This window comes from Colletotrichum truncatum (assembly GCF_014235925.2).
Source record: "Colletotrichum truncatum strain CMES1059 chromosome Unknown Contig_0012, whole genome shotgun sequence".
In the NCBI taxonomy this organism is placed as follows: Eukaryota; Fungi; Ascomycota; class Sordariomycetes; order Glomerellales; family Glomerellaceae; genus Colletotrichum; species Colletotrichum truncatum.
In genome coordinates, this window is record NW_027222409.1 from 477,902 (window position 1) to 500,713 (window position 22,812).

Below are 22,812 nucleotides of genomic sequence, written 5' to 3' on the forward strand. Positions count from 1 at the left end.
GTTGTTTCAGATAATCACACATCGCCGAAGCCATGTCTAGCTTTGTCTTTTTAGACAGGCCGGCATTCCCCAGGTCCGCTCGTGGTACGTGAGAAATCATCAAATGAGAGATGGCGGGCTTATGGCGAGCTGAGACATAGCTGAACTGGCTAGCCCACGTTCCATATGCAAATTGCCAGATACAGACCCTTACAACCACCGTATAGACTTCCAACATCTCGAATTGCAATAGCAGAGTTCCACCACATCAGCAGAAACATGCCATCAGCAGGTGCATCCTTTCAGACTTTGGTGTTGTTTGAAGAGTTTAGTATTATGCGAAGATAACGAGAACAGAGTCTGCCTGTTTTGTTTTGAAGGCGCAAGGAGGGATGCAATTTGTTAGTACGCTACGCAATCCGATGCCACCAACGATGGATTCCATTTGCTCACTGACATATATCCTGATTTTAAGCACACCATAAAGTCAGAAATGACTGAGATGATGTTAGTGGATCAGGTCCCTTCATCACATATGTGCTGTTGATGAGGGCTCTCAATCCAGAGAGTATCCTGTTTCTCCGAAAATTTTCTTCGCTATACCCTACCGATCAGCTTCCCAGGTATTGTAACCTTGCGTTGTTTGTACTGCCACAATTTTAAGGTAGTTTTTGTTATAATTACGGGATGGAAAATTGCGCTGAGGTGGCGCTCAATTGCTACCTCACGAAACATTGTGATGCAAGGTCCACGTGGACTGAATCAGCAATGATGCGCTTTTTAGGTGCCTTACGTCCCTCAAATTGACACATACGACCATACCCACTGGAAAACTCGGGATCCCGTCCGCTCTCCCATAGATAAGCCAGTGAGGGCCGGATTAGTAGTTGGGTCGGTGACGACCAGCGAATACCTGGTGTTGTATGTTTTGTTTTTCGTCGTCCTTTTTTTCGGTTTAGTTGACAAATTGGGAAGTTCTCTGCAACCGATGGCGGGCTGGCTGTACGTTGATTATATTGAGTTGCCTAGGTTTAGCAATGCGTGAAATGTTGTACGTAGAATGATGCTTACACATCGCCGCTTTATTGAAGAACGATGTGCAAACAGGCGAAGGAAGCCGAAAAAACCACCGTTAATGTAAGGTGTCATTACCCCGTATTGAAGTCAAAATTGTCGCCGGCTTGTCCAAGAAAGGCGGAGCAATATTCATGGGTGGTTTCGGGTCTCAAGTACTGAAATGGCTTCCTTTGCAGCATGCATTATTCTGCTTCCACCTAGTCCTACCTTATGCATGTGGGTGTTTAAAAGTGGCATCTTTGTGCAGCTCGTTTGATTAGAGCAAGGGGGAATTTTTTGAGGTGGTATCATGGTTGCAGAAAACAGGTTATGGATGAGGATGTTGGGAACATAATTATCCAAGTTGCTCTCTCTCGAGACCACCACTATGACATGGGAAAGTGGATCTTGCGCCAATAATCGAGACTTCAAAGTTGAAGAATTTTGGGCTATAGTTATTCATGATACTACCTTACCTTAGAGAGATACTGTTTGAAACGGTTACTCGCAGATATAGCGTAACTACTTGACCCGAAAACAACTTGGTCAATCTTCAGCTGCTTCTTGGCAAAGCAAGGGGCTTACTTATTGCTAAGCACTCTGAAAATATTCTTCTAATCCCCCTCACACTGATTTTCTGAGTACAGTATCCTTCTTGCTCTAAAGCCGAGCAACTTCGGCCGAGTTAGGTAATGAAGCGCTATTTCGTCGCATGCTGCTGGGTTGCATCGCATAGTATATAGGCGCACCACCAATCAGAGATAGACAGTGTGAGCTGTTTTCCAATCTGATTACTCAGGCCTTAAGTTAGCATTTGGATATGCACCTCTATGCAGTGGAGATCTGAAGCTCTGTATATCCAAACGGCAATCAACGGGCTCCTGATCAATATAAAAGACGAGAACATGACAGACTGAACGATCAAACCAACACATCACATTCAAGTTGTTGAGTTTTGCAAGTATTTAGTTGGTTCATTGGAAACTCCCGTTCACAATGCAGCTTAGCTTGTTCTCCGTGGTGGGGCTCGTTGTCTCCTCCACTGCTGGAGTAATTCCCGACCACGCTCATGGGCTTTCAAGAGATGTCTCTCCTAGACTTAAAAGCCCCTTTGAGCGGCGCGATACATTTGATTGCGAAGGCCACAGTCTGTGTGGCGCTCTTCCGGTCAGCGCTTGCGATCAAGCAGCAAACAAACTAATCCGTAATGACGATGTTAATTATGGAGCTTCTGGGTAAATATTGTTACTCCTCATTCAAACTGTTTGTTTCATGAAGTGAATGATAAGACTAACCATGAGTCCTCGGTGGTAGTAACAAAAGCGGAAAGCCTAAGGGTGAATGCACTTCAATCGTCGGACCGCAGCTTCCAGGATGTGGCGTCTACATCCAGGGCGGATCTCAATGCATGCGTACTGGCAACCAAATGTGGTCGGATTACCAGGAAATCAGGAACAATGATTGCAAGACCTGCGGAAGAAAGCAGTGGGGTGATGGTTGTATGACTGTTATTAACTACGTTGTCGGGTGCAACCCTCTCTAATGATCGAAACTTTTAATGGAGAGACCTGTTAGTTCTTCGTTGCATATGGGATGTTCGCAGTTTCAAGCAAGGCAAGCCAGAGGTTTATCTAGAATTTGATTTAGATGACCTAGGTATCAGAGCGAGACTGAATCTACATCGGAAATCAACTTAAGTATTCGCCTGACTGCGTGCGTGGCATGATTCTCTGAACACCATTAATCTTTCATCTATCTTTAAACCCACGCCTATCATAACTAAGCAACTAAAGAGCCCCATATAACGCTGATACCTGCGTTACAATTGGACAATGGATGGTTGACGTTATGTGGGGTAACGCACACTCTTATAGCCAATCAACGCGTTATGACGCGTACTTTTCGCGTTGCATATGCATTGCCATTTTGAAGAAGAATATTGCATCAACTGTCCGACAGATTGCGGCTTTCATGTAGGGCCAATTGCAAAGAAGTTGGTTGGAACTGAGGAATTGTCACAATGGACCAAACCAATACTGATCCCTCGACTCCCCAACGTCCCGTAAATTCGGTTACAGAGGATATAACCCCAAGAACACCATCTGGACTTGGCTTGTTCCAGACGCCACCTCGGCGACCACCCCGGAGTCTCAAAAGAACACGAGAGGAAGAGCATGATACTCCTGAGCCTGAAAAATCCAGCCCTGTTCGTCTCTTTCAAACACCGCCACGGCGCCCACCACGTCGTGCTCGATTCTCCACTGGGGCTCAACCTGTTGAAGCTGAACCTAGCTCAGCGGATAACACCCTTGAGCATGCAGCCTCTGCTTCCGCTACTAAAATTCCGACTGGGAAAGAAGAGAAGCAGTCAGTTACACAAACAAGGGAAGAAGGAGAGGATCAAGAGGGGAGTCACCAAGAGAGCCAACACGAAAGTTACCAAGAAGATGAATAAGAGAATCGACATGAGGACCAAGGGGAATTTGAGGCCAACAGCCCCTTGGCAGACCCCTCTGAGACTGGTCAAAATCAGCCAGGCTTACAAGAAGAAGGAAATCGGGTTGGGCATCCTGATACACACCAGGACGAACAAATAATATCAGACTAGGCCCACCACAGTGATTCAAAGCTGAACTACATCACCTACAGCCGTAACCAGGATCACAATATTTAGAAGTCATCTAAAAGGGAACGTTTTTATCTCTCCCTCTGAAGTCATTTTACCATTTTAAATATATGGATGCACCAAAGAAGTGTTAGCTTAAAAGTGTCCGAAATAATATACCGATTCAATTGCCAGTTTTGTCTGTGACATGTGTGTACCAAGGGAGCTCTCCAACCTTTTCATTATAGTCGCCCTGTCTGTAGCGTTTCCGCAAGTCGTGGAAAGACTCCGTTTGTAATGGCATCTGCCCACTGCGCGATGCGCTTCAGATAGAAACCACCACTGCAGCGATGGACTGCTTCCAGAAAATCCGTCTTCAAGCAGCTATCTTGGACCTTCATTGTCCATTCAGACGTTGACTTTTGCATTCGGTCTGAGTAGACTTTCCTTAGCTGCGTCTGCTCGTATTCTAGCAGGTGAATCCAGTACAGCTCGTTTTTCCCCTCATTATCCAAGTCGCTGTCACTGTCGCTTTCATTGTCATCCCCGTATTGGTCACGGACAGGCTCTTCCTCTCTTCGTGCTCCATCCAGGAACTTAGGCACTTGGGTGGTCACCCAGGAGGGCATTGTAGAAGCACACTCCCAGTCCAATACAGCAGTGATGTTCCCGTCGTCATCCACCAGGATATTCTGAAGTGACAGGTCATCGTGCCATAGGAAGGTTCTTTCGGGAGGTTGCTGGATGACGGGGAAGATCTTGGGCAGCAGAGCTAGGAGCTTCTCTGCGACTTGAATGGCTACCTCGGCATCTTCCCTGTCTTCTTCATCTTCTGCTTCTCGAAGGGCTTTCGTATAATCACGGGTGGCAACCTTCAAATAAGATTCTAGCCAATCATGGCTGGAACGAAACGGTCCTCGAGCGATGTCGTATTCGTAGTGCTCGCCCCAGAATAGAAGCAGGGAAACCATTCTTCCCGGTGAGATGTCGTTCTGTGTTTGCTGCTCCAAATTGCCAGTTCCACTGCTCTGGAGAGTTCCAATGCCTTGGAACTCGTCTGATTCGTGATGGAAGATTTGCGATTGAAGATCGGCTACTTGTTCAACGAAAGCCGTCTTCTGCGCCATGGACATACCTCGCCATCTTTTGTATGCCGAGACACCTGGCATGAACTCCATCAAAATCCATTCAAAGCCAATTTCATTACTGTTGGTGTCGTCAAAAGCGATGACGCGAGGGACCGGAGTGTTGGTACAGCGCTGAAGCCAGCGCAAAGTTGCAACCTCGCCGCGAGTTTTGGCGCCGGGGTCCACCGGAAGAGACACGCGCATGAGGAGCTTGCTGTTGTCATAGTGAACAGAATACAACTTGTTGAATGCTCCGGATGCGTAAAAGGAGACTTGGCAGCTGGCGCTTATGTCAATTCCCAGCTGCCGGCGGCAGACTTTCTCGATGGCTTCTACCGATGGCTCTCGTGTCCAGCAGGGTTCGGGATCGAAGCCACCTTCCTTCCAAACCAATCCGTCTCTGCTTGGTCTAGTCATTTTTGCGATAAGGGCTTATACAAATGTTATTGTAGGCTGATTGAGTATCCAACGGTTGGTCATTGGAAAATCCTTTTAAGTCATTTCTTTGCATCGGATAAATGTCGCTTGTTGGCTGGCAAGTAAGCGCTGAGGTGGGATTCGGGCATGGAGCAGGAGTATGTACAGCCATGCAGTTGAGTTTTGATTGGTTGATGATCTCAGTTGACCCAAACGTTTTAGGCGCCCTTAGTGAGGAGATAGAAACGGCAACTTTCTCGTCCTCGTAAGAGAAATACAATAGTGTAGCTGTGAGTGTATCTGACGTGAGGGCAAAATTAAAAATTGGTTTCCTTACAATGTTGCGGTATAATTATAGGCACGAGACTTATTCTCTTAACTTTAACATCTTGTTCGCTGATGTAGACAATGCAGCTTGCAAAACAATATTTATTGGTTTTTCTAACTTGACAATTTCTAAAACTTTTTCACCGTAAAGGAACATTTAGGTTTCCCAGAACATTCATTTCGGTTGACCAAACAAGCCAGCCCTAACTTGGAGATGTTGAATCGTACCAGGTCCAAGGCCGAGCTACCAAATAAATGGGTAGTATTTCTATACAACCCCCAAATAAAGAGGATGGATTAGTACCACAATCTTTCACGCAGGTACTCCTGGCGTTTAAGTTGGGCTAAACGTGACCGCGCGCGTTCTTTGAGCTTAGACGATAACGTCCAACGTCGACGCAATCAGAATGTGAAAAAGCTCATTTACTGAGACTTTTCAATAGTAGGCTCGGTAGATGTTCCTCCAAGGCTGCTGCCAGTGAAGTATCTGCCAAAGACGCGCTCTTCAATGTCCCTCTCCTTCCAGGACTTGCCAAGTCGCTTGCTGTCCTGCTTGCGGAAATACACTCGCTTAGCAAACTTCCAAGCCTCGACTCCGGCAAAGAAGAGGCCGGCGGCAACGAAGACGATGGCCCATTCCCAAGTAATCGGCTTGTGCTTGAAGACCTCAGTGTTCAGAACCGGGATGTAGATGAGGGGGAACAAGGTGACGAAGCCGAAGATGACGGCCCAGAAGAGGAACTGGTTCCTCCAGATGTCGACAATCCACTGGGTGAAATAACGCTTGGATCCAGGCTGCATACGGAAGAAGGAGCGCCTGGTATCGATCATTTCCCACGCGAGGAACAGGGCAAACCACGTAAGGCAGGCAAACGTAGTGGCTCTCGCGCGGAAGACCAAGTCGCACGATTCCGAGTACTCCTCGTTGCAAAGGGAGCCAAGTTCTCCGTTGCCAAAGGCGTGGAGTACAAGGACGAAACTAGTCAAGCAAAGGGCGGTGATCCAGAGACCGTAGAAAACCATGTCGACCAGGAACTCGGTTGTGAAGATGCCGGCTTTGAGCGAACGAGGAGGTCTCTGAAGAATATCAGGGACCGCACGCTCGAAGCCCAGACCCATGTCGGGAAGTCCAGAGGTGGCCATGATGATCCAGACAACCTGCACGGGGGCAAGAGGGAACACGGAAAGTCCAGTGCGGTCCTTGAAAGCGAGACCGATCAGGAGAGTGCCGGCTTGAGCGACGTTCTCGGCCAAAACGTGGAGAACAAACTTTTGGATGTTGTCAAAGATGCGACGACCTTCTTCGATAGCTGCCAGGATGGAAGCAAAGTTATCGTCAGAAAGTACAATGTCAGAAGCGTCCTGGAAGATGTCAGCGTATTGTTCATCAAATCGTCGTCCCGTCGCCAGGCTCAACTGCATACCTTGGCAACATCAGAACCAGATATACCCATTGCGATACCGACATCGGCGCGGCGAAGCGAGGGGGAGTCATTGACACCGTCTCCTGTCTGTAAAAAATAACAAAAGTTAGAAACTTTCAACAAACTGAATTTGCTCCGGGAAGAGACTCACCATCGCACAGAACCGTCCACGGCGGTGAAGAGCGTCAATCATGCGAACCTTGGTGCTGGGAGCACATCTTGCGATGACGAGGGGCAAAACAGGGAGAGCGTCGATTTGGTCGTCAGTGAGGCCATCAAACTGCGTCGCGGTCATCACCATTGAATCTGCGACATCTCGGGCGACAAGGTGCATCCTCGAGGGAAGGATTCCAACTTCAATGGCAATGGCCTTTGCAGTTTCGGGGTGGTCACCAGTCAACATGTGCACTTCAATGCCAGCCTCGTGGCACTGCTTGACGGCCGGGGCGGATTCGGGACGAGGAGGGTCATAGAGACCGACAAGACCACGGAAAACAAGGTCCGACTCAATGGAGGCTCTGTCGACACCAGTCTCGGGATCATTCTTCACCTCGCCGGGCATGGGCTTGCTTGCGAGAGCCAGAACACGAAGACCAAGACTGGCCAGGGCCTGCATGTTTTGGAGGATCTCCTGGCGGAAATTTCCAATCTCGACAAGCTTGCCAGAAGCATCGGGAGTGTAGGTGGTGCAGCTCTCAATGACGCGCTCGACGGCACCTTTGGTGAAAGCGTGGTGAGAACCGTCCTTCTTTCTCATGACGACGGACATGCGCTTGACGTCTGAATCGAATGGCAGCTCGGCAACATCTCTCCATTCAGAATCTTCATCACCGGTCAGTGCAACACGGTTCAAACCGAAGCGACTAGCTAGGACCTGGATAGCAATCTCGGTAGGGTCGCCACGGGCTTCCCAAGCGCCTTCCTTGTTCTTGTTGACAGTAGCAAGGTTGGCGAGACAGGCGACGTTCAAGAAATCGGCGAGTCCAAAGCCAGCGTTGGTTGAAGAGATATGCTCGACAGGGTTGATAACATTACCGCAAGCCTCTCCAGCCTTCTTTAGGTCAATAGACTGAGGTGCCGAGGTGTGGAACCGGACATCTCCTGAAGTAGGATCAAACGACGAGGTAGAGTTCTCGACGGTGAAAGTGCCCTGTGAAGGAATCCAGGCGCCCCTTGCGACCATTTTGCCCTGAGTCAGAGTGCCGGTTTTGTCGGAGCAAATATCCGTGACGGCGCCCAAGGCTTCGAGAGACTTGAGGTTACGGACAACCACATTTCTCTTAACCATCCGCTTAGTACCGGCCGCCATGGTGATTGTCAGAACGACGACCAAGCTAGCTGGGATCATTGAGAGGCCTGTAGCGACTGCGTAGATGATGACATCCTGGGTGGCACGGAATTCGTTCGCTCCAAGTACGATAATGGCACACACGACGGCAATGAAGAACAACAAGACAGCAAGCTTGGACAATTTCCGCTGGAGAGGCGTTCCGACGTTTAGACCAAGGAAACGACCAACAGCATCGGTGACAGTCAAAAAGTAGGCCTCGAGATACCGATGGGGTTTGGCGCGCGCGTTGGGGTCCTCACGTGTCTTTTTGGGCTCACGGATCTTGGTCTCCTTTTGTCGGAGCTGGGCAGCTATGGCTCCAATCTCGGTGAAGGAGCCCGTGGAAAAAACGATGCCTTTGGCACGACCCTTGGTGACGTTTGAGGAGCTGTATGCCACGTTTAGGCGATCACCAGGGCCGGTGGTCACTTCAAAGGTCGCATCTTCCTTCTTACGAACGGGAAGAGATTCTCCAGTGAGTAAAGCTTCGTCAGTTTCGAAGTTGACTGCTTCAAAGACGCTGGGAAAATGTGTCAACAGAGGCCAGTCTTTTTTCTCATTTGTTTAATATCACAAAAAGAAAAAAAACACAAGCGAAAAGAAAAGACAAAACTTACCGAATATCGGCTGGAATGGTGTCGCCCGTTTTCAACTCAACAAGATCGCCAGGAACCAAATCGGAAGAGGCTACAGTCTGGGATTGTCCGTCGCGAATCACACGTGCAGTCGGGGAACTCAAAGACCGGAGGGAATCCATAGTCTTCTCGGCGGAATATTCCTGGAAAAAGCCAACAACAATGTTAAGAAGGATGACGCCGGCAACAACGCCGCCCTCAATCCATGATTTGATACCGAAACTGACAGCCATGGCAAGGATGAGGACCAGTGTCATGGCGTTGGCAACCTGTGCGATGAGAATACGTAGGGGGGAAACCTTTTGGGCCTCCCCAAGGTCGTTCTTACCATACTCCGCGAGTCGTCTGTTTGCTTCGTCAGTGGAAAGGCCACTGGCTGGATCGGCCTGCAGCTCGTTGACCACCTCGGCCAAGGTCAGACAGTGAGCGGGCTGGGTCATTGGGCGATTGGATTGCCCGCTGACGTGCCCCTCACCGGAGGTCTGCCTGGCTTTTTCGGACCCCATGATGAGATCGAGAAGAGAGCTTGGCGGGATGTCTTTGGCGCTGTTTGTTCTGAGTTTGAAGCCGTCGGTAGGGCTGTATTGATTTTCAATTACGTGGGGGGATTAAGCTCTTGGTGAAAGTATTCTCAATCTATCTGGGGGTAGTGGTGAGCTGTCGCATGTAGGCGGAAGCACAGACGACAACGCGGAGCAGGTCCCTGACTGAAGCAAACTCCATCGAGTGTAGGGAACGGTTTAGGTGTATAGTCGTTGGCCTTTGCGGCGGGATTGGGGATGGAGGAAACGAGGCTTGAATGAAGACTTCAGTAGCGATAACTGAAGACAGAAGAAGTGTTTTTGGTTGAGGATGAGAGATATGAGCGTGATAACGCAAACTTGGTTGGTTGGGATACAAATCAGTGATTTGACTGAGTGGTGATGTAAGAAACAACAAACGGGAACGGTGTTTGCAATTCTTTGACGGGGGCGCGATCGACTCTTGTATGGTTGAGAACCGCCAAGTTTGCCAAGATGCTGCTCCAGTTTTTCCGCTTCATCGGAGGCTCGCAGCTCTCACAATGTGTCGTCATAGTAGTAAAGTCACGTGCGAAACTATGATGTGGTTTAGAGTGTGTTTAAGCAGGAACTAAGAGAAACGGAAACAAAGTATAATCTTTCTTTGATGTTCGGGATACCTATTACCTGAAAATAGCGAGGTGAAAGCCTAATTGACTGTTGTGTCCATTAGAGAACCCAAAGGGGTTTTTTTTTCTTTTTTTTCTTTCTATAGGAACTTGTAACTCCTCAAGATTCGGAGCCACCGACTGAGTATCCCGCCTACACAACTATTCCGCTTCTCCAATTGTGTGCTTAACGCATCTCTGTCTTGTCCAATCGTGTAGGAAACGTGACCTGCATGCCCAAGATGCCAAGGACCAGTCAGCGGAACAGATGGGGGGCTAGAAATGCCTATTACCTTGGCGATATCCACCTGCAGTCAAATTTTGTCATGAGTATCGGGGCGGTGTCACTGTGTCTGTAATCCAGGGCCCCACCCTACCCCCAGGTTTACTGTATCTTTATCTCAGGTCATAACTAATAGATTTACGCAAAGTGAGCGACCCCCTGACTGGATTTCGTAGCTATGGAGGCGGCTCCGTCTTTCTATAAAATGATACATAAAACACACGTAGCAGACGCCCCAAAAAAAATAGAAGACAGAGTTACTAAGAAACTGAGTCATGAAGGTGCTCAAAGTACGGAGTAAGCCCAAGACAGAACCCAAAAGGTGCTGTAACGAGGTGGTTGGCGCCTTCCACACTGGCGCGGCGGGGAAACCAGCCAATAGCGGTCCCCGCCTCCGCCAAGGCCGCGATTTCTTCGGGGTGGAAATCGTTATCATCCAACCACGCAGAGGGCGGCGAGGGGCACATTGGATGACAGTGCTCCGCCCTTTATTTTTATTTTTATTTCCCTTATTAATTAAAGCCAGCCTACGTTACCCTCGGTTAAGCTGGACTCTTAAAAAGCAACGCATGGCCTTCTGGACTTAGGTAATATCAAATTACCTGCCAACTTGGGATAAATTTCCCCGCGTTAAACCGAGCCATGGCGGGGCGAGCCTGTAGATATCTTTGATTAACCCCAAGAAAACCAGGATGCAAAGCCAAAGTCTAGCCTGCAAGGGGATGCAAAAGAACACTCGCGACACGGGGCCAGTTTTATACTTTCACTCTCTTCTTTTTGATTGGCTACCTATCTTTGAGATGGCAGTAATTGTCGAAATCATAATGTCGGATTGCATCTTGTGGATTTTGTACCTCTGGACTCCTCGTTTCAGAGGAGGCTGCTGATCCTGTGTAACAGGCTCAAACGTGATTATTTCTATTAGTTCAACAACGCGATTAAGCATAAATGCAAGATAGGACGATGGGAGCCGAGATCGCGGTTGGTCCTGGCCATTTTTGTCCGATTTAGTTCAGTTCGCCGCTTGGCCACTCAACTTCTTCTCTGAATGCCTGTATCCCGACACTTTAGGTAATATACTCCGCAAAAGCCGCATGAACACCTCCACTCGTGAACTTGTTGCCGCATCTACCATGCATGGAACATGTCCTAGGTTCTATTCTCCTTACTTGGCTTACTTGGCTATTCTACATAATGTCTACCGCATGATTTGACGAGGCTCTATATTTTTCTATTGGGCCAGCCTCTTGCGACTTGTATCCGAACGAGTAGCTTCTGGGTTCCCTGTCAAAGATTGTCGAGGGAAGTCTACAAAACCTCCTCTGTCAACTGGTCAGGGAAATATAGTTCACTTCATTCGACTCAGACATCATTGATTTGTTACTTGCGAAACGACGAGTGGAAATACTACGCCCACGACGCCTCGTTTACGCCTTAATATCATCTTCATGATACATCCTTAAGCCGGCCTACTGCTACTTCAGGGGTTGATAATACCATAAGGACTGATTCGGGATGAAGGTGACGCGTACATACCACATTTGGCTGGTAGGCCAAGCTTATCTACTTTTTCTCACGGTTGCCATTCGCTTTGTCTTGGTTGCCTCTTTTCATTGCCCAATACAATCACCCGCCATGTAGCCGCGCCAACTAAGATATTTGATAGTATAGAGACATATAAAATTGCAAAAAATTGCTTAACTGCCATCAAGAGATTTTTCAACATCATAGTATTTGATCCTCGGCCGAATCATCTCCCTCTACGCTCTTTATATGCAGTGTTATGCCATGCATTCGTCGGCACGTATCATAACATCCGATAGTCCCGAATCCTGTTACCTTCCTAGGTTCAAGTGAAGGAGCACTAGTACCTAGTACGGTAGTAAGACATTGTGGTCAGGTCATGACACTATTAATAGCGAGGAAACGTATTCACTGTAAACACCTGGTGTCATGGAGACTAGCGGCAAAATTCTCTTCATAAAAAGAACAAAACGCGACGCACAAATACGTACTGCCGCCACAACACATTTGGCAACCCTTTGAATCGCTTTTCCGTTGCCGCGGCATTGGGGTCATGACCGTTGACGCGCGGCCGCCACTGGAATGACCACGGACTGTCATACAACAGAGCTGTAAAAATGAACAGCCACTGCCCTTATCGGCGCCGTCATCCACGATAGCGGCGTTCTTGCCGATGTGCCGAACACGGGACAAACCACAATCCATCGTGTCGAATACGACTGTCTAGTCTCACTGGCCGGGCTGACGCTAACTTTTGTACGGTCGGTGCAGGAAAATTGCCTCCGCGGCCCTACATGGCTGAAAAAAACAAGCATTTGACTCTGACAACCCGATTGAAGCCGTGCTCAAGCCTGCCGGTGTGTCTTCTCGAATTGACTTTCGCAGGTCTTTGATGCTGACAAACAAAAGGAGTTGGACTTGAGTGCATTGCGTACTTTTTGAAATCCCCCTGAGAGGAGGAGCAAATATACTGTTGTCAGATAGGTCGGGAGCTTGCGTAGTCCCCTTATTCTAATTAATGATGTTGTCCTATTGACGTAATACGTTGGACAAAACTGCTTGATTCTATATTCATTGATGCGATGCAGACTGTGAAGTCATCTACGAGTCAATGCCAATCTGTTCCCTCTTGCGCTTCTATCTGGTCTTACTACATCGACTAGATGCGAAAATGGGTCCCCCCTTTTTTCAAAGATATCCTGATCCGATGGGCATCATGAACCCACTTCGTTCAGTTGGCGATTTCAGGAGCATCTCCGCTGAGCCAACAGACCTGAAAGAAGGCCGCTTCCCCACTGGAACTGAAGTGCTGCTTCCGTGCTACTTTTATGGGATGATGGAGATGTCTCACATCCGGCTGTGTACTAAGTGCCTGCCGTGCCTGCAGAAGGGTGATCAAGGGTCTCACTGACGGCTTGAAGAAATGAAATTTGGCCATGTACCATGCTTCTTTTAGAGTAGTGCAGCTCAAAGCGTCTGTGAAGATCCCGAGTTACCCGCTCTAGCGTTTTCTAGGCTAGTTGGGGTGAAGCCGGCGGCTCGGGTTGATTCCGTCAATACGTCAGTTCAGTCGCTGTATTACGCCCGTTCCAACAAAGAAACGGTTACAAAATTTGATGGTCGAGTTGTGCACAATTTGAATTATCCCCAAGAAAATTCTGACGCTCCTGATGCGCCACCTGAATATCCACAACCCACATTACCGGTAGGCCTAAATGCACTTGACGGCGTAATACTCCTAATCCAATGCTCGTTTCTTCATCTTTGTGCAACTTATTGTGGGACGAACGAGACTGAAATCGGTCTCACCGTCGACTAAGAGCTATGACCTTCAGTGACCTGAACTACGGATAGGTAGACCACGTGTTGGAGAGCGCCCAGAGCGGTACGAGATGGTCTTCGGCGTCTGCTTGCCGGGATGCGCGACAAAGAAGAATTGTCGGTTCCAACATCATGGAGACTTTGTGATGTCAAGGCATATGGCCGTGTAGAGTATTCACATTTTGATTATAAAACTGCATCTATCCCGACGACCTCTAGATGCTATTCTTGTCCTTCACCTCAGCAGCCTTCAACTCCTCTCCCCTTGGGCACACCACTCTCTTTACAACACTCACTCTCTTGACAACATTGTCTGCCAAACACTCTTTTTACATTCCTCTCTCTTTCCCCGCTCAAACTGAGCTATAGAGTAACACGCTCTTACAATGCATTATCCTATGCTCCTCGCTGCCCTTGCGGGCCTTGGCTCTGCTTCGCCCGCCGCCATGGCTATCGACTTTGATGCCATTCTGGCTGCCACCACCCCGGCCTTGACAGGCCCTGCTGTCACTGCTACTGGCCAGACCGGTGTTTACAATGCCGCTGCCGCTGCCTCAGTCGCCTCCGCTGCTGTTACTGCCGTCGCCTCGGCCAGTGCTACTCAGTCTGTCCAGGCCCGTGACGTCGAGACTCATGACGCCTTGGAGAAGCGGACTTTCTGTTTCTTTGGGTTCTGCTGGGGCGTCCCGAAGACGACTGCAAAGGCTGCCACCTCCACCATCTGCACGACCTCGTCGTTGACTGTCGCAACCGCCACTCGCACCACATCTTCTGCTGTGATCACCACCCCTCCCGCCATTACCACCGCTCCTTCTTCCTGCACGCCCATCAGCTGGACCAACACTTTCGCCTTCACTACAGCCACCGACTGCGCTCAGCCGTTCGAGGTTGGCACTTTCTGTGGATTCATCAACCCTGAAGACCCTTGCGCTGTTCAGCCTGACGGTAAGTCTCGACGACCCCGTGGGATGGGGCTTCCAGCCTGGCTTCACACTCTTTATCATCGCATGAATACTGACAAGCCTGACAGGATACGGACCTCACGTTGTTCCCGACACCGTCGAAGCCTTCAAGGCCTATGAGCCGTTCCACCAGAATGCCTTGTCAGCCAAGGCACCTGATGGATATGCTGCCACCTTCACCAACCTCGACGCCGCCGTCAGCGCCAACACCTACCTGGGTCTCTACACTCTCAAGAGCTACGATGTTGCCGCATGCGCCGCCCACTGCGACAGCACCGAGTTGTGCACCGGCATCAACATCTACGTCGAGCGTGACCCGTCCATTAACCCTTGGAAGTGCTCTTGCCAGAACCCTGCCTCAATCACCAACTACAAGTGCACCCTCTGGGGCTCCGGCGTCGACAAGGATTCGGCCACCAACACCGGCCAGGGCAGAGACGACTTCCAGGTGGTCATCACCGGCTCCAACGGCTATGAGAAGACCAACAACACCAAGCCCTCCACCCCCTCCGGCTGGACCAACCCCCAGAGCTGCGGCACTGTCGTCCACGACCACCCCAGCACCTGCATGGGCCAGAAGTTCTTCCCCGGTCCCTTCGACATCAACGTTTGCGCTTCTTACGCTGCTTCCCAGAACTCCAAGAACTCCAAGTCTCTTGGTCTGTTCTCCTGGGCTTCTTGGTTCGGATACAGCCCCCTGAAGTGCAACTTCTTCAACGCTTTCATGATCAAGGAGAACGGTGTCGCAAAGGGTACCTACTGCAACCTCTTCAGCCAGCAGTATGCTCCTTCCGCCGCTTCCTACAAGCCTGCCTTCTCCGGCGGTATCAAGTGGAGCGTCGAGAGCAGCTGGAGCTTCTGCTCTTCTTAATTGTCGAGTAGGCTAGACGGCTTTCAGCCGACAAAACCGCTTCAAACATGGTGATTTATTTCATCGACACAGACCGGTGTGGGTGTTTGGTAAAAGGGGGAGTAAACGGCCCAGGTGGGAATATGTGGACGCTTAGACCTGTACAAATCTCTTGTATTTAATTTTTATTTTAATTAATTCATTCTTTTGACTCGGAATATGCATCTATCCATGATTTTGAATACGAGCAAACCAGTTTCGTAAGTAGGAAAACTTTCATGACGAGATTCTTAACCTCACCATGGGAAACTCTACCGCTTTGCTGTTTCCCCAGAGTGGTAGTATTGGCGGTAAAGCTTACTACTTATTGTTCGCCGTTATGGGGTAACGAAGGAATGAATATGGAACCTGGGGCAAGGCAAAAGTTGATAGGGCTGAAGTTCTGTAGTAGTCTAGATTGCTTTAAGCTTTACAGCCAATTTATCAGAAACGAATCCAATGAAAGTGTCGAACCATGATAGGCAGGCCGCCGGGTAATAATCCTGCTGCGAGGGAACCGTTAGTTATTACACGACTGGTCGCATGCTCTTAGATGAATTGAAACATCGTTCTTCAAAATTAGTCAGATGGTGGGGGAAACTCACAAGTAGTAGTATAAAAGCAGATTCATTTTCCCTTCATCATCCAATCAGAATAGCCATTTGGGTAGTCAGGCGTTCCAATCATTGGAAATAGTCTATTTCGTATGGTACGTTTGTCCTTTAGCTGCAGATGAGAGGCCATATTTAGAGTTTGCGTCTTACCCGATGAGTATTTTTCAACTTAACTAACTAGCACATTCAATCTAGTTTTTCCAGCTTTAATCAAGCAAGATTACCATACCATGGATTGGGGTTGATTGTTAGCTTCAGGAACTCGACTTTCGTGGGTCCAGCAAACCAAAACAAAGGGAATGTCACCAGAGGTGCTGCTGAAGAGACTTCCTCTGTACCCAAACAGACGCACGCGACTCATGAGTGGTTGAGGAACTCTGTAAATAATTGGTGGGCGTACCATGCAACGGTAAATGGAATTATCAAATGCATGGAAACTACATCACGAGTTCCTTCATTGGTCATTAATTAACTTGAATTAAAGGCGCCTCTGTGTTTATTTTCCCCGCACAATTGTATTTTTCTTTGCATCTGGACTGTGGACGAGCTGCCGAGGAGAAATCTTTGACAGGGGGGGCCAGGATCTTTAGTTCAGTCTAAGCCAATGGGGTTAAAGTGTCGTTGCAATTTTGCTGAGTGTACGTGCTTCCTCCATCACGCGATGGCACGTACGGCAACTGTGTGCCGAAAACAGTATGGGCAACTCTTCCATAATTGTTCATCAGCCAGTGGCTACTACGGCTATGATTACAGTACAATCTATGGATGTCAAACAGCCAGGAAGCAGGATGAAGAGTTACCCCACCAATGATTGACCGTAATCTAAGCATAATGAAGATAGTTAATTCTTAAGTCGCCGTTCCCCAGGTTTGCCAAACAAGATTTGGCATCTTAATCCTCTCGAAACAATCAGTCTTTTGATTCTCTGTTCTCGTTGTCTTTTTCGCACCAAATGCAACATGTCTAAACATTTGCTATCCGTCTTATCACTTCTGCCTGTTGTTCTAGGTGCAACAGTGCCTCCAAAACCCGTAAGATCATACAAGTCTGGCGATGCCACTGATGTAATTAACATAATCAGCCACAATATCATCCGCGAGCTCCTTGTAGAATCACCACGTATCACGATATCGCCAATGCCGTTGCGACTTGCACAGACATCATCCTCGATTCCATCGCCGTTCCACCCGCAAGCGCCATCAATCTACAGAATCTAAAGAATGGCGCCACCGTCACATTTGCTGGAAAAACTGTTAGTTCACTTCTTTGGTTTCTGTTCAGACTCCCCGAATTAACGACAGATAGACGTTTGGCACCACTGCGGACAACAACTTTGACCCAATTATTATTTCCGGAGCTGGCGTTACCATCACCGGCGCCCCTGGACATGTCATTGACGGCAACGGCCAGGCCTATTGGGATGGCCAGGGATCCAACAATCTCGCCAACCAGAAGTAAGTTATGCCTTGTTGTAAAGACATAGGCAAATACCTAATCGGAATACCAGACCGGACCACTTCATCGTTGTAAAAAATACTTCGAGATCTAAAGTCACGAATCTTAACATCACCAACTGGCCAGTTCATTGTTTCTCGATAACTGGGAACACTGACTTGACAATTACCGGGCTGACGCTAGACAACTCTGCTGGAGACAAGCCCAACTCAAAGAGTGGCGGAAAGCCTGCGGCACACAATACCGACGGTTTCGATATTTCGTCTAGTGATGGCGTCACTCTAGACCATATTAATGTTCATAACCAAGATGACTGCGTTGCTGTTACGTCTGGAAGCCGTGTCATTGTGTCCAACATGTACTGTTACGGTGGCCACGGTCTAAGTGTTGGCTCGGTGGGCGGCAAAAGCAACAACACCGTGGATGGTGTAACGTTCCTTGATTCCCAGGTCGTCAACAGCGAAAACGGATGCAGAATCAAGTCCAATTCCAACACTAGCGGAAAGGTTAGTAGATAGCTACCAGCGTGTTGAGTTTGATCGCTGACTTTGGACATAGATCAACAACGTCACCTATCAGAACATCACACTGAAAGGAATCACAACTTATGGCATCGATGTCCAGCAGGACTACCTCAATGGTGGTCCCACTGGCAAGCCCACTAATGGAGTAAAGATGTCCAACATCAAGTTCATTGGCGTCACAGGCACAGTCAAAAGCTCGGCCTATAACTACTATATCCTTTGTGGTGACGGCAGCTGCTCCAACTTTACATTTCCTGGAACTCATATTTCTGGAGGTGGTAAAAGTAGCTGCAACTATCCTACCAAGACGTGCCCGGCTTAAAACATTGCTGGGTGAAGAGTTGATTTTAGGTCCGGAGGTCGACAGTATCCGAACAAGGGCCGACAAAGATAATTCACGGGATGGTCAATTTTTCCCAAATTTAAATCATTTCAAGCCAGCTGGTTTGGTATGTACATAGGTTGTGCTTCATGAACATGTACATATAAAAGATATCTTAATGACGTCTGCACCGTGTCTTTCCGGCAGGACTCGATGCATAGAAAACCATCAAAATCTACCTAACTGAACGACATAGATCTCCAGGTTCACACTCTGCAAAAGTGATCACACCAAAGAAAACGAAATGCACAAATAAAACAGGTAGACTATAAGTGGTTATCAAATGGGTGAGGTACAAAAGTGGTGCGCCCGGAGAATATTCTCTCCGTTACTAGCAATTATGTGCTTGATGAAGATCAATCATGGTCTTGACCTTGTGAAGTAGTTTAAAACTCGCACCAAGAGTCCAAAGCCAGACTTGTCTGCAAGGACCAGATAACCAGTTTAGGTAGCAATCAGTCTGGTATTATGCATGCATCGCCTGTTGGGTAGAAAAAATGACACGTAAGATCATGCCCATATTTTCATGCAACGGGTTATAAGCCTCCTTTCAACAATAAGCTAGCACATACGACCATACCCATTGGAAAACTCGGGATCCCGTCCGCTCTCCCATAGATAAGCCAATGAGGGCCGGATTAGTAGTTGGGTCGGTGACGACCAGCGAATACCTGGTGTTGTATGTATTTTGTATTTTTGATCCAAATAGCAACGATAGTTACTTTTGAGCTCTTTGAGTATGCACTTACCTTGAACAGTTTAGCATCTTTGCACTAGGATTGATGCCTTGCTTGACCTATCACTTCCAGGAGGACTAAATAGTAGACCCACACGCTCGCCTTCCATTATCCATGTGATTAATATTTGGGCGTCACTGACATAATGGTAAAATCAAGGTTCCTCAGCGTATCCTTCCATGATGACCTAGTTAGTTATTGGTCACATTAAACTGGAATGAAGAGTGCGTAACTGACAAATTTTCATCATTAACAGGAAATCTGTTGATGTTACATTAGAGTCTTGGTTGCTTGGCTTTCATGACACTCACTTCTCCCGCTGGTGGACTGCAACAGTGCACCAGTCACCTTTGACCGGTGTGTTTTCCTTCGGTGCACTAGCTATCTCTTATGAATTGTTGATTTCGATCGAAAATGGACTCAGTAGCTCGACATGATCTTCGGCTAACGTGGGATTCCCGTCGAGCCACAACGTGTATCCGTTGTGAACACCGGCTTATGCGGCCAGACTCCACTCTATCTCTTCTCTTTCACTTGAATACAAGATTTATACCATTAAGTTGTCAAGGTTAATCAAAAAATCGTTTTAGCCTTCTCTAAGAGGGTATTGTGCAAGTTTAAAAGCCCAACAAAGCAGCATCAATGGCCGAAGACAATTTATGATGGCAGACATGGCGGGATCGAATCAACTTGTTGCGACAAGGAGGCGAGATTTCCGACTGACGACAGAACACAGCGATGAGAGAAGAAAGCCAGAGTAAAATAAAAGGTTTTTCGGTATGAGGAAAGAGCAGCGAGTCGTGGAAAGCCCTCGAAGGAATGAAGTGTGTGGTCACTCACAGTCGAGAAGATGGAATATGAAGAGTGAAGAAGGTTCTGGGTAAGGAGAAAGCGTCCAATAGAGTCGAGGAGCCTTCGAAAAACCATTAGAATATGAATCAGACAGGCAAGTGAACTTCTCTGCTTTTTTTGTTCTCTAGGTTTCTGTCAATTGATTGTGGAGCGAAGGGAGTACGTCAAAGATTTCACTTTCTTCGTTTTCTCACTCTCGAATTTCTTGCAATGTTATAAATCCTGTCGCCTAATCACTGATCACTTGGTCAATGTGAGCCTCTATACCAAACAGAATAATTTATCCCTAGGTACAACTCGCCAGTTTCTGCATAGTTTACATCACCAACTCATCATTCTCTTCATTGACCAGAGTCCTTTGTCCTGCTCCATTTGTTCAGCTACTGTCTCCTGTCTCTCCTTTGTCATCATTTGATACTGCCAATAATAATTTTCTTAGGCACAAGTCAGGGATGCCCTTCAAAAATATCGAATGAAGCCACAGGTAGGTAGGTCAGCACCGTGCAATGTACAACCAGATTTAGTTTGGCTGCTTCTGTTTCAACTGTTAGTATTTTTAGAGATGGAGAAAGGGTGTCATTGGGCCCAAATAGCCTGACACAGCAAAGAAATTAACAGTATGGCCAAATTTGATTCACAAAACTCCGAAACTCCAAGTGCTATCTATACTTGTACAAATACATATTGCGTTCTTGATATCATCAACCACAAAGGTACTTATGATTTAGACTCATAACAACTGTCGAATCTTCTCCACCAACGTACGCCATACGACCGTCCCTTTTTGGCTGTCCAATAATTATTTGGAATCTTACGGGTCGGTTGTCTTCCATGTAAACCTAATTACATTTTTGTCAGTTACTTGTCTCTTGTCGCAAGGTTTTAAGGCATCACTTACATCTCCCCTTGTATTTCTTAGTCTGCATCCGGTTCGTGAATTTGCGGCACTGGAGACAATACTTCTGGTCTCCCATCCACCCACGAAGTCTTGTATAAAGTGGGCACGAAGTACACAGACAGTGCTTGCACCAGCGTTGGCGACATAGTGGGTGATCAGGGCCATAGTTGCGACAAGGAGACCAGTTTGTGCACCCACGCGCGTGAGATAGGTCGTATTTGCTATTGTGTACGTGTACGTGACGCCTCTTCCGGTGCGCAAGATTGTCCTGACCTATCCCAGCCAGACTGTCGTTGCCACATTTGCACTTGAGCGCTCCTTGGGCCTGTGTTTGATCGTACAACAGCAGGGAGGGTTTCGCTGGAATGAGTGGTAGTGAAAGGGCACGAAGGCTGTGTGATGCTAAAGAAATGCAAATGAGGTCGTTTTGTTGACAGTTGGAAAAGATCTCAAGTTGCAGCTCGGGTGGGAGTTTGGCAAACAGTGAGAATGAGAATTGTGTCAATGGCTCCGAAGAGTCTGAAGACGACACTGAGCTGTTCATTTCCGAGGCTGTAGGGCAAAGATATGCGATATCTTGGGATCGATGAGAAACTGGTCCCTGATGTTTGACTCTGTAGCAAGAGTTGATGAAGTAGGAAAGATAAGATCGTTGAGGCTTATATGCAAAAAAACCAACAGCCGTTCCCATCACAGAAGTGAGGGTCCTAACGCACCACTGATGTCTGCTGCCTGCTTCAGACCAGGTTGACCCACTTTCTGCCTAATCGCCACTCGATGGCTGTCAACGCTAGTCCAACTCGGGAAAAAGGTTGTCAGCAAACCAGGACGATTTCAACATTCCTCTTCGTTTATGGTTGGCCTTAGCAAAAGACCAATAAGGTTGCTTATGCCGGATCTTGGAGGATTTTAAAGTTTTGGTCTTTCAACTTACGATCTTTTTGGTTTTTCGTTGTTTCTGTACAAGACATCGGTTGTGAATGCCCTCATTAGTTCCTTAGCTATCGCTAAAGTTCAGCCAACACAGATCGAAGTGACGGAATTCCTAAGCTAACTCCATGTTTTAGATCTTGTGATATGCCTAGAACATGCTCGAAACCTCATACTTGTGAGTCCAGTACAATGGAGGTTTGTCAGAAGCCCGCAACTCATCGCATCATATTGTACAGCAATATGGCCGACAGGCCTACTGGAGATGGCTTTCACCATTCTCGGTCAATATTCTCTCTCAAAAAAAAAAAAAAAAAAATCAAGCTGGCAACACGGACCCCATCCTAAATGCAATCGGGTCCAGACTGTTTGGTGTAGACAGTCGTGGCTTGAATCAGGACACCGCTGCCCTTAATTTACAATGACGGGGAATCCCTGCCTGCCAGATCACTTGGCAAAGCTTGACTCCAGGCTTTGTCTATCAATCGCTGTTTCTAGAAGCCAGATGGGGAACTCCAATCGTTTACAGCCGCCTGGATGTAACCTCAAATCTGTAGACCGAGTCATAGAGATGCCGTAGGCATTCGCTGGGCAAGCCAACCAGCTCAGATCCTTTGGGACTGAGCTGTTCATGTGGCTTTTGTACTCGTACACACACTATCAGCATGACTCGAATCTTTTTCAGCTAATGTTGATGATTACGGAGTGAAGCGATGTTTACCAAGAGATAGAGCTATAGAATTGATTGGACAACAAATTTATGAGTGGCAGTAGTAGTATCTCCTAAAAGCTGGTGACTGGCATAGACATCCTACTCCATTTATTAAGCTCACCCCTTCTCTCGCTACTCCAGTGAACTCAAGAGTGGTGTCT

At 47.8% G+C, this 22,812-nt stretch overlaps 6 protein-coding genes across 6 annotated transcripts, besides 1 other annotated feature; 3 read left to right on the top strand and 3 right to left on the bottom strand.

The window, feature by feature from the left end:
- Nucleotides 1-2,031: 2,031 nt before the first annotated feature.
- CTRU02_214952 (uncharacterized protein) lies at nt 2,032-2,578 on the top strand (the record flags this gene model as incomplete). The annotated part of the gene is made up of 2 exons (XM_036726536.1): nt 2,032-2,270; nt 2,350-2,578. The coding sequence occupies 2 exons, from the start codon at nt 2,032-2,034 to the stop codon at nt 2,576-2,578; spliced, it is 468 nt and encodes a 155-aa protein (XP_036581723.1).
- Nucleotides 2,579-3,882: 1,304 nt separating this feature from the next.
- On the bottom strand, nt 3,883-5,184 carry CTRU02_214953 (uncharacterized protein; the record flags this gene model as incomplete). The annotated part of the gene is made up of 1 exon (XM_036726535.1): nt 3,883-5,184. One exon carries the CDS (start codon nt 5,182-5,184, stop codon nt 3,883-3,885), a length of 1,302 nt encoding a protein of 433 aa, XP_036581722.1.
- A 750-nt stretch (nt 5,185-5,934) lies between these two features.
- On the bottom strand, nt 5,935-9,406 carry CTRU02_214954 (Sodium transport ATPase 5-like protein 3; the record flags this gene model as incomplete). Its single annotated transcript, XM_036726534.1, has 4 exons — nt 5,935-6,873; nt 6,936-7,022; nt 7,087-8,785; nt 8,883-9,406. The coding sequence occupies 4 exons, from the start codon at nt 9,404-9,406 to the stop codon at nt 5,935-5,937; spliced, it is 3,249 nt and encodes a 1,082-aa protein (XP_036581721.1).
- A 4,676-nt stretch (nt 9,407-14,082) lies between these two features.
- CTRU02_214955 (CND3 protein) lies at nt 14,083-15,529 on the top strand (the record flags this gene model as incomplete). The annotated part of the gene is made up of 2 exons (XM_036726533.1): nt 14,083-14,641; nt 14,727-15,529. The coding sequence occupies 2 exons, from the start codon at nt 14,083-14,085 to the stop codon at nt 15,527-15,529; spliced, it is 1,362 nt and encodes a 453-aa protein (XP_036581720.1).
- Nucleotides 15,530-17,242: 1,713 nt separating this feature from the next.
- On the top strand, nt 17,243-18,462 carry CTRU02_214956 (endo-polygalacturonase; the record flags this gene model as incomplete). The annotated part of the gene is made up of 4 exons (XM_036726532.2): nt 17,243-17,413; nt 17,467-17,615; nt 17,669-18,122; nt 18,175-18,462. Coding segments are annotated over 4 exons (1,062 nt in total), but the record flags the coding sequence as incomplete, so codon positions are not given.
- Nucleotides 18,463-19,072: 610 nt separating this feature from the next.
- Nucleotides 19,073-19,138: a sequence feature (Short protein (CTRU02_214957, KAL0930137.1) was converted to a misc_feature.).
- A 1,690-nt stretch (nt 19,139-20,828) lies between these two features.
- CTRU02_214958 (F-box domain-containing protein) lies at nt 20,829-21,700 on the bottom strand (the record flags this gene model as incomplete). The annotated part of the gene is made up of 2 exons (XM_036726531.1): nt 20,829-20,950; nt 21,010-21,700. The coding sequence occupies 2 exons, from the start codon at nt 21,698-21,700 to the stop codon at nt 20,829-20,831; spliced, it is 813 nt and encodes a 270-aa protein (XP_036581718.1).
- Nucleotides 21,701-22,812: the final 1,112 nt, after the last annotated feature.